General features: G+C 36.3%; 4 protein-coding genes and 1 long non-coding RNA gene across 5 annotated transcripts; 4 read left to right on the plus strand and 1 right to left on the minus strand.

Moving 5' to 3' along the window:
• Nucleotides 1–792, plus strand: LOC111885597 (uncharacterized). The gene is made up of 2 exons (XR_002848152.3): nt 1–205; nt 372–792. It is a non-coding gene; the product is annotated as an uncharacterized LOC111885597 (long non-coding RNA).
• A 4,066-nt stretch (nt 793–4,858) lies between these two features.
• On the plus strand, nt 4,859–6,638 carry LOC111885539 (UDP-glycosyltransferase 79A2). The gene has a single exon (XM_023881790.3). The coding sequence runs from the start codon at nt 5,103–5,105 to the stop codon at nt 6,489–6,491; it is 1,389 nt and encodes a 462-aa protein (XP_023737558.1). The 5' UTR covers nt 4,859–5,102; the 3' UTR covers nt 6,492–6,638.
• LOC111885537 (pentatricopeptide repeat-containing protein At3g07290, mitochondrial) lies at nt 6,452–9,477 on the minus strand. The gene has a single exon (XM_023881789.3). It carries the CDS (start codon nt 9,286–9,288, stop codon nt 6,673–6,675), a length of 2,616 nt encoding a protein of 871 aa, XP_023737557.1. The 5' UTR covers nt 9,289–9,477; the 3' UTR covers nt 6,452–6,672.
• A 2,060-nt stretch (nt 9,478–11,537) lies between these two features.
• On the plus strand, nt 11,538–12,281 carry LOC111885556 (uncharacterized). Its single transcript, XM_023881804.1, has one exon. The coding sequence runs from the start codon at nt 11,538–11,540 to the stop codon at nt 12,279–12,281; it is 744 nt and encodes a 247-aa protein (XP_023737572.1).
• A 1,972-nt stretch (nt 12,282–14,253) lies between these two features.
• Nucleotides 14,254–16,134, plus strand: LOC111885540 (peptidyl-prolyl cis-trans isomerase FKBP15-1). The gene is made up of 6 exons (XM_023881791.3): nt 14,254–14,398; nt 14,533–14,582; nt 15,173–15,235; nt 15,406–15,496; nt 15,591–15,695; nt 15,798–16,134. The coding sequence occupies exons 1-6, from the start codon at nt 14,326–14,328 to the stop codon at nt 15,887–15,889; spliced, it is 474 nt and encodes a 157-aa protein (XP_023737559.1). The 5' UTR covers nt 14,254–14,325; the 3' UTR covers nt 15,890–16,134.
• Nucleotides 16,135–16,714: the final 580 nt, after the last annotated feature.

Genomic DNA, 16,714 nt, shown 5'->3' on the forward strand with positions numbered 1-16,714 from the left:
CGACTAGTTTTTAATACGTGCGAAATATACCTCTAACTTGTCAAATTTTGGAATCTAAAACCCCTAAGGGGATGTTTGGTATAGGGAAATGGAATTGTTTCCATTTCTCTTGTTTGTATAACATGATTATGACCTAAACAATTTTTCTACTAGTCGAATATTGGCAACCCATCGAAGACTGGCAACGAACAATTATGCAAATAAGGTAATATTTTTCCGTATCATCGATTTAATTGATGTTGTTTTGTTGTAATTTATTAGTTTTTGTGAATCATAGTTTGTTTTCTGCACCGTTTAACCTCTTGATCTTGACTTCTTCCACCTCTTGAATAGAGGATGTAAGTAATCCGTAGCTGGTTTGTTTTCTGCAGGGTTTAACCACTTGAGGGTGTTTGAAAGTTGTGGCCTGTTTATCTCATTCTTTTTTCTTTTATGTTGCGCATTAGTATACGGGCTTTCAGAGGAGTTGTTGACCTTCAAAACATTCAGAGATGTTGCACACACCACCTGCTCGATGAAATGTCACAGTTAGTCTTCAAACACAAATACAAAATCATAGTTAGTATATCGAGTTCTTACCTTAGACATGGTTGCAAAAGGGCTTCCTTTGGGTACCCTCCTTCTCTCCAAGTGGGAGATCAATATTGTAAGTAGTTATTACCCATGTTTATGAGTTTATCTTTTGTTATGGTGCTTTTGAAATGACGACCTGGTTTGATAGTTTGTAAAACAATGGCTACGTTATGGTATGTTTTAAGCAATACATATGTTATGGTCCATGCTAGTTTTTCATGGGGTATTGTAGTAGCATAAAGGCATAAAATTATCAATTAATTTTATTGTTATTCTTGGTCAGCTTGCTCCACTTTGGCGATTTGAGAATATAAAGTTGGAGTATATTGTAAAATCTTTGGTCATAGTAGAGCTAACTATACTTTGTATAATCAAAATTGAAAATTGAAAATTTATAAACATAAAAGATGACAAATTTACAAATTAAGATGTACATCATATGATCATAACAACATTATTGTAAAAAAAAATATTGTTTGAAAATGAATAAACTTGGTAAAAAAAATTTATTTCCATATCCTTGCTTAATGCAACCAGGAGAAATGATTCTCAAGAACAGTTTAATTCTCTTTTTCTTCTTTGTATTTCCATTCTCTATTCCAATTCCATTTCTTTGTATCAAAGGACCCTAAGTTCTAACTGTACCAAAAGTAGGCAAGACCTCGTAGCCCATATTTTGAATCAAGATTCAACATCCCTGAAACCCCACCCCGACTATTTCTATTTTCTAATCTCTAATGCAATCGAAGTGGATGGAAAAGAACAAAAGAAGCATAAAAGCTTACACATGGAAAAGCTTAAAAGCGAAGAGTTTAGTTGTGGGTTGTGTGATTGTGTGTGAAACACGTAAACAAAACAATAGCCACTTCATGTATCTACTTGAAACCACCACGACCCTACACACACAGAGTATCCTTTTCTTGTATGTTTCTACTTTTCTTTTTAATCTTGCATTTGGTGCAATGTTACTGATTCACCTTAGCCTTTACCCCACTAGACGAAACAATGTGTTTATAAACATAGCGGCTTTTTAATTGCAAATCGACGGAGCAGCCGGAGAAGATTAGTGGTAGGGATTTTAACAATTAAAAAACTAATAGTTAAACTTTTTCAATATTAGATTATTAGTAAACTTTTTCAATATAAACCTAGTAATGGAACATGAAAACCTATATATTTACATTTTTTAATAGAAATATAGCAACTTCATTTATAAGTGTCGGAAATGTAACCACAGTGATATTGTTATGACTTAAGAACAACCACGGACGCAGATTATAAGGTTAAACACTATTTTAAACAATATATATATATATATATATATATATATATATATATATATATATATATATCCATATTTGGACAAGATAATTATATTGACTTGGTTAATATAAGTTAGAACAAGGTGCATATAACATGCATATGATATGAGAGAAAAGAAGTAGATATATAATTAGAGAAATTAAATATCCCTCTACCTTTTGTTCCTACAAATCCTCCTACACATTTAAATAATGACATATGTCATATTAGTTTCCTAAAATATCTTTAAATTTCATTAAATGTTATACATGTCACCATTTCGTTTTGCACTTTGACGAATTTGGGACTTTTGCTAGAGGTTGCAATTCGACTTTCATATCACTGGTTCCTAAGGTCAAAGATCCCATCTCTCTCACAGATTACCGGCCCATCAGCCTTATGGGATGTATGTCTAAAATCATTTCGAAAATCCTTGCCACCCGAATTAAATCTGTTATCGGGGATCTTATTGGAGATGTACAGTCAACGTATGTAGAAGGCAGGAGTATCTTAGACGGCCCACTAATGATAAATAAACTAATTTCTTGGTCAAAAGTGGCTAAAAGGAAGATTTTAATGTTCAAAGTTGATTTCGACAAAGCCTTCGATTCCATCAACTGGGAATATCTTGATTCGGTACTCTCACAGATGAGTTTTGGTAGTAAATGGAGACAATGGGTCCGTGGCTGCCTCCACTCATCCCGGGCCTCAGTGTTAATCAATGGTTCACCAACTTGTGAGTTTGGAATATCTAAAGGAGTTCGACAAGGAGACCCTTTATCCCCTTTCCTCTTCGTCATTTCCATGGAAGGCCTCAATGTAGCGCTCGAAGCTGCAAAGGTAAACGGTACCTTCAAAGGCATCCAAATCCCAAATCACGGCCCCACCCTATCACACCTGTTTTACGCGGATGATGCCTTATTCGTGGGTGAGTGGTCCAGATCCAACCTAAAAAACTTAGCCAGCATTCTAAAATGTTTTAACGCATCCTCGGGCCTCAAAGTCAATTTCCATAAATCAAAGGTTTTTGGAATTGGAACCTCAATTAGAGAAACTGAGAACTGGGCTAGCATTTTTGGGTGTGAAGCGGGTTCATTCCCCTTTAACTATCTCGGAATTCCGATTGGAGCAAATATGAATTTGTGCAAAAACTGGAAACCTATCATCGATAAATTCCAATCCAAGCTATCTACATGGAAATCAAAGACACTCTCATTCGGGGGTAGATTGACACTAATCACCTCGGTCCTGGGGAATCTTCCCACTTACTTCTTCTCTATGTTCAAAGCCCCGAAGGCTGTCACGGATAAACTTGATCAAATTAGACGGAGATTCTTATGGGGCGGAGATGACAGCAAAAGGAAAATCCATTGGGTGTCTTGGGACAAAGTTGTTGCTCCCAAATCGGAAGGCGGACTAGGAGTGGGAACTATTCGTACCTTGAATACTAGCTTGCTAGTAAAATGGTGGTGGCGACTTAAAACTGAGAAAAACTCCCTTTGGGTTAAAGTTGTAAAAGGTATTCATAATCTTCACAGCAAACCTCATGATTATCTTTCAAATCTAAAAATAAGTGGCGTATTGAACAACATTGCAGCATGCAAGAATGATCTCAAAAAAGTTGGGTTGGACACTATGGATGTTTTTCAATTAAACATCATATCCAGTGATAATTCATTTTTTTGGTATGACAAATGGTTAGGTCTGGTTACACTTGAAGAAAAATACCCATCTCTGTTTGAGTTGGAATCCAGGAAGAAATGTTTGGTGTCTGACAGATTTATAGACAATCAATTTGAAGCTCATTGGAAATCCAACGTGATTGATAACATCGAAATTAGGTGCATCAATAATCTCAAAAACGAGTTATCAAGGGTACATTTGGAACCGGGAGAAGATCAATGGGCTTGTGCACTAGATAATGGCAGCCAGTTCACTGTAAGCTTGCTAAGGAAAAAATTGGAACATTTACAATACCCTGATTGTGTTTTACCAACTTTTAAATGGAGTAAGGTAACTCCGATCAAAGTCAACTGTTTTATATGGAGAGCGATGCAAAGGAAGATTCCATCCGCAGTGGCATTGAAATGCAAAGGGGTTGATATAGAAAATGATAACTGTGGCGCTTGTGTTAACAGATTGGAATGCTCTGATCATATTCTGGTATAATGTCCATTCGCATGTGAAGCCAGGAAGATTATTTTCAATTGGTGTGGTTTACAACAGGTTGAGTTCTCATCAGTTGGAGAATTAATCATTTTTGCAGAATTGGGGAAGCAACTCAAGGAAGGCGATAAGATTCCTCAACATATGTCATGGCCTAATCTGGATCCTATGGAAACTTAAGAATGAGCGGGTGTTCAATGGAGTATTTCATACTCTCATTTATGGTGCAAGGGCAATTAAGTCGATGGTGTACTTCTGGACAAAGAACAGAGACAATGAAGGAATAGGTGATTGGGATAACTGGACCGTGTCTCCATTTATACTTTAAGTTCATAATAATGTATATCATTCCATGTATGTTTCTGCTTCGACCTTGTACTTCCGTTCCCCTGCTAGTTACTTGCTAGTAGTGGTTCGTTTTTATTAATATTATTCGCCGTTTCAAAAAAAATAATAATAAATAAAAATAGGAGGATATTTAATTTCTCATATAATTATATCAATAACTTGGTTAATGCTTAATACTCTGTATAATTAATGCTTCAAAAATAAATGTTTGGTATTTATTAACAGTTTTAGTTGGCTTTTGTGGTTCTTGTATTAATTAGTTTCTTTGGGTGTTCTTCTTTTAATTCACTCTTTATTGTATTGTACATTGTCGGCTCGTAGGTTCTTGTATTATTTTGTTTCTTTGGGTGTCCTTTTAATTCGCTCTTTATTGTATCTGTACATTGTCGGTTCATAGGTGGTTGTTTTGTGTTTTTTATTAATATATATATTGCATTACCTTTCTAAGAAAAACATATGTTTTAAATTTAAAGGTTTAACAACCATGATTTTGACACCTCGACTCGAGTGACATGTGTCGGAGTTACAATCCGGTACGATAACGCATTCATGCTCTTCCCCAAGGACGTGGCTTTCTTTCTTCTTTCTACACAGTTGCGTTGATTATATGTAGTATATAGAGTCATAAAGTCATGCAGAGGTATCGAAGCTCTAAAGGAACCTTTAAAGTTTAAACAAACAGATCAAAAAACCACTTCTTGATACAAAGGAAGATGTCAACTGATGAAAACAGTACTAATGAGCTCCACTTAGTGATGTTTCCTTTTCTGGCTTATGGTCACATAAGTCCCTTTGTACAGCTCTCCAATAAGTTATCCTCTTATTCTGGTATCAGGATTTCCTTCTTGGCTGCTTCCGCCAATGTCCGGCGTATAGAAACCATGCTCAACCGCACCGCCGCCACTCAAATCATCCCTCTCACTCTCCCTCATGTCGACGGCCTCCCTGAAGGGGTGGAGAACACCGCGGACACCTCCCCAGCCACCGTTGAACTCCTCAAAGTCGCCTTAGACCTCATGCAACCCCAGATCAAGAACTTACTTACACATCTCAAACCTCATATCGTAATCTTCGACTTTGCGCAATCGTGGCTGCCACCAATAGCGACTGAGCTCGGCATCAAATCCGTCTGTTTCTCGGTTTTTTTGGGGATCGCCATCGCGTTTGTCACCGCCTGTATCGGCCGGAATATACCACCGACTATAGAAGAAGTCAAGAATCGTCCACCGGGGTTCCCGGGAACCATCGGTCTCAGAACTTTTGAGGCTTCGGATTTTCTTTACATCTTCACGAGCTTCCATGGCACACCAAGCGTATTTGACCGTTTGATAAAATGCTTTAATGGATGCGACGCTATACTCATGAAGTCATGTACAGAAATGGAAGGACCATACCTAGATTATATAACCAAACAGGTCAACAAACCACTTCTTCTAATCGGTCCGGTGGTTCCCGAGCCACATTCCGGCGAACTGGACCGGACGTGGACCAACTGGTTGACCCACTTCCCGGCCAGATCCGTAATCTACTGCTCTTTCGGCAGTGAAACTTTTCTAACAGATGATCAGATAACAGAATTAGCTTTAGGGTTAGAACTCACCGGTCTTCCATTCTTCCTGGTGTTGAATTTTCCGGCGAATCTCGACAGCTCTGTGGAACTGAGAAGAACCCTACCTCTTGGGTTCATGGAGAGGGTGAAGGGTAAAGGGGTGGTGCATTCAGGGTGGGTGCAACAACGACATATTCTTGCTCACGAAAGTGTTGGGTGCTATGTCTGTCATGCTGGTTTCAGCTCTGTTATCGAAGCTCTGGTAAACGACTGTCAGTTGGTGATGCTGCCATTGAAGGGTGACCAGTTCATGAACTCTAAGTTAATGGCGATGGATTGGAAGGTAGGAGTTGAGGTAAATAGGAGAGACGAAGATGGGTATTTTGAGAAAGAAGATGTGTTGGAAGCTGTGAAGAGTGTTATGATAGAGACTGAAAAAGAACCAGCGATATCGATAAGAGAAAATCACAAGAAATGGAAGTGTTTTTTGCAGAATGATGAGATACAAAATAAGTATATCACAGATTTGGTTAGGGATTTGAAGACGCTTTAGCAATAGCACGACTATATAGTTTATAGTCTGAATTTAACCTCGTCTATATGCATCTAAATAATGTTCTATGCTTTTAGATTATGTAAATAAATGCATAAAGGTTTCTAACATGAGAGCAATCAAATAAAATGTTCTATTCATATTATCGATTACATCAGGTGGGCCCTGTTTTTCTACCTAGTTAGATTATTGGTCTCTCTTGATGGTTAAGTTCTTCAACAACTTTTAGAAGCTCAAGACATGCATCATGTTCATCACAATTTAACAAAGATTCCATGTATGATAAAACTCCATCTTTCTCCTCAACACCAGCTTTCCACAAAAGATCAGACATCAAATCTTGCATTTCACGAATCTTTCCTTCCTTTCGAAGACCATGAAATAAAGAACAACATGATTCAAAAGATGGCATAGGCCCATGATCAAACATCATCTTCATCCACACTACACAATCATCATATTTCCCTTGGTGACACAAGTGTTCAAGAATCTGAGAACATGAAGTAATGTCAGGAAAGTAGCCATTTTTCACCATTTCTTGAGCCAATTCATAGCCTTCAACTATTCGTCCCACTTTATACAACCCCATGATCAAGAAACTATTAACATCCGATTCACCAACACCATGTTTCTTGGCCTTTTGTAAAAACTCAACACTATGAGTAGCATTCATTTCTTTAAACACAGTAAAAGAAGCATTTTTATTTTTAGTTTTACCACTGTTGGAGATAACTAATCCTTCAAGCAATGAAGAAAAAGTCTCAAAGTTTGGTGGACACTTGTCTTTTACCATATCATTCAAGATTCCAAATGCATGATCCAACTCACCCGATTTAACATAAGCTTTAATCAATATAGTATAAGTAACGACATTTGGAGATACACCCGTATCACACATAGTTTCAAGAAGCTTCAATCCTTCATCCATTCTACCATTTTGACATAATGAATCGATGAAAATCGTGAATGTGTAGACATTTGGAGGACAATTACAAAGTTTCATTGATTCAAAAACTTTTAAAGATTGATCAAAATTACCTTCCCTTAAATACCCATCAATTAGAATTGTGTAAGTCACCACAGAAGGAGTCACACCACATTTCAACATCTTCCCAAAAATTGCATTCGAATAGCCCACCTTTGTATCTTTATTAAAAGCATCAATCAGTGAGTTGAAGATATGAGGGCTGGTCAAAGTAAGATGTTTGACCATTCGATTAAAAAGCAAAACTGCATTTTCTGTTTTACCATTCTTGCAATACCCATCGATAAGAACAGTAAATGTGACTTCATCAAGAATTACACCCTTTTTCATCATTAAACCCAAGATCCCATTTGCTTGATCCACTTTTCCTTCTTTGGAAAGCTGATCTATGAGTGTTGTATATGCAAATCCATCAGATTCAAGGTGAAGTGAATCCATGGAGTTTAGAATCCTAAAAGCCATACCAAGTTGGCCTTCTTTACAAAACCCATCAACCAATATGTTATAAGTTAGTGTCTCGGGTCTTAAATCATTCTCAACTATCTTTCTCAATAATGCCATGGCTTTGTAAGGCTTACCAATTCTACATAAACCTTCCATAAGTTCATTAAAGGTGCGAATATTTGGCCTACTGTTTCTTTTTTCCATCATGGCAAGAAGCTCAAAAGCAGAAACAACTCTTTCTTGTTTACAATAACCATTGATGAGTGCATTGTAAGTAATCGTGCCTGGAATTAATCCATCTTTGATCATTTTTCTAAACATTGAATTTGCCTCTTCAATTTTACCTTCCATGCATAATCCATTGATCAATATTGTGTAAGTATGAGCATTAGAGTTACTTCCTTTCTTGAGCATCTCATCAAGTAAATACATAGCTTTATCAGTAGAACCTAAGTCACAAATTGCTTTAATGAGAACAGTATATGTACGCGTAGTTGGATGGCATCCATTCATGACCATTTTTTCCTTTAATGCAAATGCTTCTGTGAGCTTACCTGCTTCACATAGACCATGAATCAGTATCGTGAAAGTTACCTCATTTGCCCCACATCCATCTCTTTTTGACATTACATCAAACACTTGGAAGGCCTCTTTAAGATCGCCTATCCTGCAATAGCCTAATACTAAAGAAGTTGAAATATGAACATCTATATTAAACCCAAGTTTCACAATTCTTGAAACAAACATTTCCGCACCTCGTACAAACCCATTCTTGCACAAAGCGTTTATCAGTGTGTTGTAATCTATGGAACCTAAAATGAACCCATCATTCACCATTCTTTTATAAACTGAAAAGGCTGATAAGCCCATTTGTAGCTTACTTAAACACATCAAAAGAGTACTATAACAAGGGTAACTAATCCTGAAACCAAATTTCCTCATATCATCAAGAACTCTAATTAATCTAAAAGCCTCATTTACAGTATTACTACAATCTTTGATCAAGACAACGATCACCTTGTGTAAAACCCCAAAATAATTACCACGCATAATTAAATTCGAAAGATGGATTCTACTATCCATACTGTAACAATAAGTTGACTGTTTACACACCCATTTGAAAAATCGGACGCAGAGTGCGACGTTCTCGTTGTGAAAGGAGATGACCTTACACGCTGATTCAGGACTCATGTGGGAAGCAAGTGATTTAAGATATATGTTATGTTCCCAATTCGGTTGTTTCAGAAGATTTGCTATGTGATCAAGGTTGTCATTGTTTGCGGGTTTCTGGGTGAACTGAAAAACATGGCAAAGCGTTCGATTGTGTTTGACGGAGAGGCTTCGAAGTTTGCTTGTAGAAATCAACATGCATTTGACTAAAGAATTTCAGGCAGCGAGGTCTGAACTCTGTAGATTCGAAAAGAGTCGGCGCGAGACCGATTAGTAGGAGAGGGTGGAGGCCTATGCAAACAGAGAAATGGTGGCGAACTGAAATTTAGAGCACGCCATGATATAGTCAAAATTTAGAAAGGACTAAAATAAAAAAAATAAAAAAAATAAAAAGGTTTATAAAACGGCATTGTGTTGCAGGGGCGAGAGAAAGGAGAGAGGAAAGATTTTTTTTTATTTTTTTTATTTTTAAGGAGTGAGAGTCCGGGGTTTAAGTTATTTTTTTTTATAGATTGGTTAAACAAAATTGCAAAATTTTTGTGGTATGTATTTTTTTTTTAGTCCAAATCATGACTTTTTTGGATTGATGGTCCTTTTGAAATAGTTTATTTGTGATTTTGGTCTTTCAATAAATTGAAAAGACTAAATTACCCTTACCATATTTCCTTTTTTCTTATAAGTATTTATATATATAAAATAAAAATAGGGGTCCACATCTCTGTGTGTATGTGTGTGAAAAAACAAAGCAGTGTCCTCCATTCCAGTCCTACTTCTTCCTTCTTTCTCGACAATACACAAACCTAAATACCCCTTGGAGAGCATCATTTCCAGCTGCACCCACTATATGTCGAAAACGACTCGTCGACACCCCTAATTGCTGAGTGAATCTCGTGAAAAACCCACCGGAAGTTTCCCCCATTTCGCGACTATTTTCAACCTCCAACAAGATCCCTCATTGACCCATTTACTTCAATTAGTGATCCACAAGTTATCTTTCCCGTTTTTTTGTCGAAATCGAGCCAAAACGACCAAGAACAACTGCCACACGCCACCGTGGTCGGCGGTACGTGGAGCAAAGGCACAACTGCTCCGGTGGAATTTTTCAATTGAAATCAGATTTCCTAAGTTCTTAACATGTTGGTTTTCCATTATGTATGTGTAGATTGTCTCCAAATCATCCCGTTTAAAAAGTTGAGTTTGTAATCGGTTTCCGATTTCTCGATCATTCTGAGTTTTCATCTACTAGTTTTTCACAGAGGTTTTTTCTTTTATGTGATGTAGGTCTTGTATCTGATTTCTTGTTCATCCAATCACAATACTGTACATATTTAATATCAATGGAATTGTTATCAGGTTCCACCATGTAGATTGGAAAAGAGCACATGAAGCTACTTCAGAAACATCTTCTGTTCTTGTAGATGGATGAGCCACGTCAAAGGAGAAATACGTAGGAGGATGGTGCTCCGTTATTATTCCTGTTACAGAGCTGATGAGTTCCCCACCGACATCAGGAGGGTGCGACGATGGAGGTTGTGGAGAGATGTTAGGGGTGGTGAGGTTTTGAAGACCGAATACAAAAAGAAGGGGAAGCTGGTGAAGAAAGAGCATTTTGGTTCCAATGATCGACGGCGTAGCAGTGGAGAAGGCAAAGCATGAATTCGACGGTATTTTAGGGGTTGTGTGTGTTTAGAGAGAGAGAGAGAGAGAAAGAGAGAGAGAGGTGGGTCTCATATTTTTTATTAATAAAACTTTAAATTAAATAGAAATAAACATATAAAATATATCAGAAGGGTATTTTAGTCTTTTTAGTTTAGCGAAATACCAAAATCACAAGCAAACTACCTCAAAAGGACCATCAGTTCAACAAAGTCATGATTTGGACTAAAACCCCAAAAAAATGCATACCACAGGGACCATTTTTGCAATTTTGTCGATTGGTTATAATGATTTATGTTTTATAAATTTGTATAATATAATATTTTAATGCATAAATTATTTTGTATAGAGAAAATTTGTTGTGTACGAATAACTCTTTTTCTTTTATTTATTTTATTTTTACATTTTACCAAATTGACTAACCTATTAGTGTATATGTATTATTATATGTAGCCCATTTGTAATAGTTTAGCCCATGTTGTTGTTGTAGCCCAATACTTGTATTTGTATTTATTCTTTTGAGTAATGAAAATCACGTAAGGGAAAAGACCAATCTGTCATGGTATCAGAGACTAGTTCCCAGAAAACCTACTTTCCTTCTTCTCCATCTTCCTCTCGATCTTACTGTTTTCGGGCCTAAACCTAGCCGCCGACCAACCCACCCTCCATCTTCTTCTCAATCTTAACAATGGTTGGTGAAACCTCCAATCCCAAAAATCAGAAAACCTATGGTGCTCTCAATATCAAGACTTATGTTCCTATAATTCTTGATCTCAATGAACTCAATTATAATGCATGGCGGGAATTATTTGAAACCCATTGTCGTGGCTTTGGTGTTCGTGATTTTCTCACAGGTGATTCCAAACCCACTTCTGACAAAAGATGAAGAATGGTTCACTCTTGATTCTGTGGTTAAAACGTGGCTCTATGGCACCCTCACACAATCCCTTCTCAACATGATTCTCACAAAGAACTCCACATCCCATACGGTTTGGCTAAGTCTTGAAAATCTCTTCCGAGATAACAAGGACGCCAGAGCAATTGAACTTGACAGTGAACTAAGAAGCATGACACTAGGCGATCTTTCCATTGCTCAATATTGCCAACGAATGAAGTCCATATCAGATCTCTTGGTGAATATTGACAACCCTATACCCGAGAAAACACTCGTTGCTCATCTTCTCAATGGTCTCTCTCCTCAATATGAACACATTGCCACCCTCCTACGCCACCGAGATCCTCTACCCACTTTTCTTCAAGCTCGCTCAAAACTTTTGGTTGAAGAACAAATGTTCAAGAATTCTCGCCCTCCTCAAGCATCCCACTCGGACTACCCATCATCCTCATATGTTCTACTTGCTGGTAACAACAACCGCAACAGCTCCACCTCATCCAGTGGAAATCGCCGCCCCAACCAGCAGCGACGCCATGGCAGCCACAACACCGAGCAGCAGCAACGCCGCCAGCCTCCTGTTGCGTCTTCTGCAAGTCATCAGTCACAACAGCTGCCTTGGCATATTTATTCTTTTGAGTAATGAAAATCACGTAAGGGAAAAAGACCAATCTATCATAACCTTCTCCCTTCAAATGGCATGTCATGCATCTCTTGTATAAAAATGACGTGTCACTGATGTGGTTGCCAAAAAACTAATTTGGCATTTGTGACATGCTATGCACCACTTCATTCGCCCTGAAGGGAAATGAAATGTCTCTGTAGGTTTTTTTTTTAAAAAAAATAAAGGAATCAGAGAAAAGAAAATATGAAATTAGTGTTGTTTTTTAATTATGAGTAAGGAAATGAGAAGGAAATAAATAATATATATGTGTGTGTGTGTTTTGGAAACTATCCGTCTAAATATAGTCTAAATGAGATGGATTCTTACTTTTCCATTCCATTCTTTTTCCTTTTTTTTTTTCCATTTCTTCTGTTCCATTGCTTTTTCTTCACTTGTTTTTTAAATTGAAAACAAAAAGTAAACGTTCTCATACAAAAAAAACATCTTTTTGTATTTTGCAAATTAATTATTGAAATTCTTTCATATAATTGTCTAACCTTTTAAATTATGTAATATGATGATTGTCAAAGATACATAAACATCAAGGCGTACAAAGGTGCATCCCAATAGAGTCGGCAAGGTAAAGGGTTGACCCTTATTGGGTAGAGAGTTATCTCATGAACAAAAAATAGGATCACAGGCTTCACCTAGATACATTTTTAGGTCTGAAATCTCTATATGTGTAGATAACATGTGTTTGTGAGTCCTAGCGACATGTTCTTGAATAACTCTCATTTCTTTCAAATGAAGGGGAAAAAAATATAAAAATGTTGATTTATTTCCCTCTCTTTTCAACTTAAGAACACAATATTATTTCTATTTCCCTTTAACTCAAGAACACAACAAAAATACATGTATTTTTTTCCCGTCCATTACTCTTCTTTCCATTCATTTTTAACTCAAAATAAAGCATGACAATATTATCAATAAGCTATTCCTAATTTGGTCGTGCACATAACATAATTATAATTAATGATCATGTGAACAACATAAATTTTTATGTTTTTTTTTCTCATACTCTAAATGTATGCATGTTGTGTAGTTTGTTTTTTGTTTTTGTTAATCACTACCTTATCATAATGAAATGATAGCTTAGCTTCTAGTTTAGAATACACTTTATATTTCTAAGAAGATAACAAATAGATTTTTTCTAGAAAGTGTCCTTTCAAATAATTGTCCATTAAGTTTTTTGATTTTGCAATATTTAGGAAGCCATCATGTGTTTATAGAACTCTTTAATTAATTTGTATGGTAATTTGAGTTCTTATAAGCACCCGTCGTACAACTTCTATTTAAAGCAATAAAACTATTCTATTGAGGTCCATTTTAGCCTCTTTAATTTGATTGTGAGTTTGGTTCGAGTTTAGCTTACTTTTTTTTTCATTGATCAACATGATAAACAAGGGTTTTAAAATACATAATGCTAACAACAATGAGACAACTATTGAATAATTGATAGTATTTTGAAGAATAATATTTTGTTATGGGTCATACAATTTGTCACTTTTTTTGTGGTTTGGGTACCCAAAGAAATTAAAAACGTAAGAATGATCGATTATGTCAACATCAGAATTTATATTTTTTAGGTTTCAAAAAAACTATATATGAGATAAGCTCTTTATTCATCATCTTGCATAACCATACATGTAAATCTCTTTTAGTATCTATATGCTTAACGAAATTGAAGCAATATTTTTAGTTTTAAAACTTAGAGGGTATAAATGCTTAAGTCTAAAAGTTGTTCATGCTTAACGAAATCCAAAACTACCATTTTGAAATGATGTCCACGGATGTTTAAGACGAAATATGGAAGCTTAAGGACTCAAACTGTTAAATACGTGAAATATAGGGACGTCCAAGATCGGTATCTTTTTCTTTGCTGAAGCTTGAAGGTGAAATTCTGTCAGTAATCTAAACCTTAGGATCTCACGTATGACGTGGCAATACATGATTGGATGACCCGCGTCATCAGGCCTCCCACTGAAGCAACAAAACGTAAGGGCGGTTCGGTCGAAACGCAAAAATGGCGAATTTGAGTCTGACCTCTGCAATGAAGGGATGCTCTGTGTTGCTTCTGCTAATTGCCGCCACACTTGGTGAGTTTCAGTGAAGACTAATGAAAGCTGTTTCGAAATGGTTTAGTTCATTATTTATCATATTTTAAATCACTTGTTATGGTTCGATTGTGGAAATCGAATGACGAGTTGATCTTCTTCGTAATATCTCACAGTTTCGGCAAAGAAGTCCGGTGATGTCACGGAGTTACAGATCGGCGTCAAGGTAAAATTCCGGTAGCTCAGTCTTATTATTATCACCTATAATCCCTTGATCCGGCTTAAGTGTGTGAGATAACAATTGTGCATTATTTAATTTATTTACAAGGAGTTATGATTGCACTGCGAATTATCCACTTCTGTTTCCCGATCGTAGTTTAGTCTGCTTATTATGTAAAAATTGGTAGGATCTGTGTTTTAGTTCATTCTATTGCTTTCTCTTCTCTTTGTGGTAGAAAAAGAAAAAGAAATGCTTAAGATATCTTCACGGAATTGTAGTGAGGTTTTGAGTTGATCTGCTGTTAGTATAGTAGCTAAAGATGTCTTAGCTTTCCCAATTAGGAGGTGTCTTATGTGCAATGCATTTGATCTGATAATTGGTTACACAGTGAAAGCATGTATATAGAGAGAGTAATGTAGTTAGCTTATTGAATTTGATTTTCACTTTCATGTTGATACTTTCCATTTCTTATTCTTTCTTGATGTTTAATGATTTTAAAGAGCTAAAATCAGCTGTGCTGACCATCATTTACATGAACAGTATCGACCACCCACCCTGAACCTCCATTTTTGTTGTTGTTGTTGTTGTTGTTGCAGTTCAAACCAGCATCTTGTGAAATCCAAGCACACAAAGGTGATAGGGTGAAAGTTCATTATCGGGTGAGTTAGTTGATACATCTACATAGCTATTTCCTTTCTTTCTCCATCCCATCCCATCCCATCCCATCCCCCCTCTTCTCTGAGTTATTATCTCAGTTTTCTGTATCACTTAATGAATGATTGTATTTGTATGTATATCTTTGAACATTCTTTAAGCTCTGGTTTTGCAGGGGAAACTTACTGATGGAACTGTTTTCGATTCCAGCTTTGAAAGGGGTGACCCAATTGAATTCGAACTTGGTACTGGTCAGGTGATAAAAGGTATAAAACCATATGATATGACCCAATTTGATTGTTGTGAAATTCAATTCTTATAGTATATATTATGGAAGTTAACAAAAATAGTGTATTCCAGGATGGGATCAGGGACTATTGGGAATGTGTGTTGGGGAGAAGCGTAAGTTGAAGATACCTTCAAAGCTGGGTTATGGAGACCAGGGTTCACCACCTACTATCCCAGGTACGTAATGAGCATATTTATATTTATTTTATAGGGAAAATGTGTTTTAATTTAATGGGGAAAGATATTAATAAATTGAAGAAATTAATTTTTGATACACAGGTGGGGCTACACTTATATTTGATACGGAGCTTATTGCTGTCAATGATAAAGGATCAGATGGAGGAGACACCAATAACAACAGTGAGCTATGAGTATGATCACAAGAATCCAGATCATGACCTTTTAGTAGGAGGAGAGAATTCTAGATTTGATACTTTAATTTTGTTCCCTAGTATCTTCAAAAACAAAACATACATGTCTTGTACAAGTATTTGGGAGTTGGGACACCATTTTAACTCCTTGTTTCACTTAGGTTGAAGTGACGAGGTTAGAGAACTTAATATTGATATTTTAAAGCAATTCAGAAAACTAAACAAAAAGATGAAAACTATCACCATTTTGATCTTCTTCTCAAACCAAATAAGTATTAATGCATTCCAAAAACCAAAATGCTAGTTTACAACTTTTTATCAATGTATTGTATCGTGAATACCTACCACATCATGTAATTGTCTTTTTTTTTTTAGTTGCATATGAATTTTTGATAAGCATCATATTCAAGTGGGTCCATACCCCACTTGGGCTACGTAGGGCGTGTTTGGCAAAAGTAGTTCTTAGCTGGAAGCGGGTAGCGGTTAGTTGGTAGTGTGTAGCTGGTAGCTGGTAACGGGAAACTGTAGCTTTTATTTGTTATATGAATGTTTGGTAAAAGTAGCTGGAAGCTTTTGAAATATATAAAATTACATAAAAGGACAATTGACTAAAAATAAAAAAATATATAAATATATTTTTACGGGTAATTATGGAAATTGATTTCAAAAGCTCCGGAGCGTTTTGTTAAAAGCTACATGAAGTAGCTTTTAGAATCAGAATCGGAGCGTTTTGTTAAAACTAAGAGCTAAATGCTCGTACTGCCAAACGAAGCTTTTTGTTTAAACTAGAGCGTTTTGTCAAAAGCTAAAAGCTAGAAGCTCCCA

The sequence above is a fragment of the Lactuca sativa genome, chromosome 9 (genome assembly GCF_002870075.4).
Source record: "Lactuca sativa cultivar Salinas chromosome 9, Lsat_Salinas_v11, whole genome shotgun sequence".
In the NCBI taxonomy this organism is placed as follows: domain Eukaryota; kingdom Viridiplantae; phylum Streptophyta; class Magnoliopsida; order Asterales; family Asteraceae; genus Lactuca; species Lactuca sativa.

Bases quoted from the DNA above. Each gene is read 5' to 3' on its own strand.
- LOC111885539 (XM_023881790.3), top strand. From the start codon at position 5,103: ATGTCAACTGATGAAAACAGTACTAATGAGCTCCACTTAGTGATGTTT.
- LOC111885537 (XM_023881789.3), bottom strand. From the start codon at position 9,288: ATGTTGATTTCTACAAGCAAACTTCGAAGCCTCTCCGTCAAACACAAT.
- LOC111885556 (XM_023881804.1), top strand. From the start codon at position 11,538: ATGCATGGCGGGAATTATTTGAAACCCATTGTCGTGGCTTTGGTGTTC.
- LOC111885540 (XM_023881791.3), top strand. From the start codon at position 14,326: ATGGCGAATTTGAGTCTGACCTCTGCAATGAAGGGATGCTCTGTGTTG. The intron at 15,236-15,405 runs GTGAGTTAGTTG...CTGGTTTTGCAG, and splicing joins GGGTGAAAGTTCATTATCGG to GGGAAACTTACTGATGGAAC. The intron at 15,696-15,797 runs GTACGTAATGAG...TTTGATACACAG, and splicing joins TTCACCACCTACTATCCCAG to GTGGGGCTACACTTATATTT.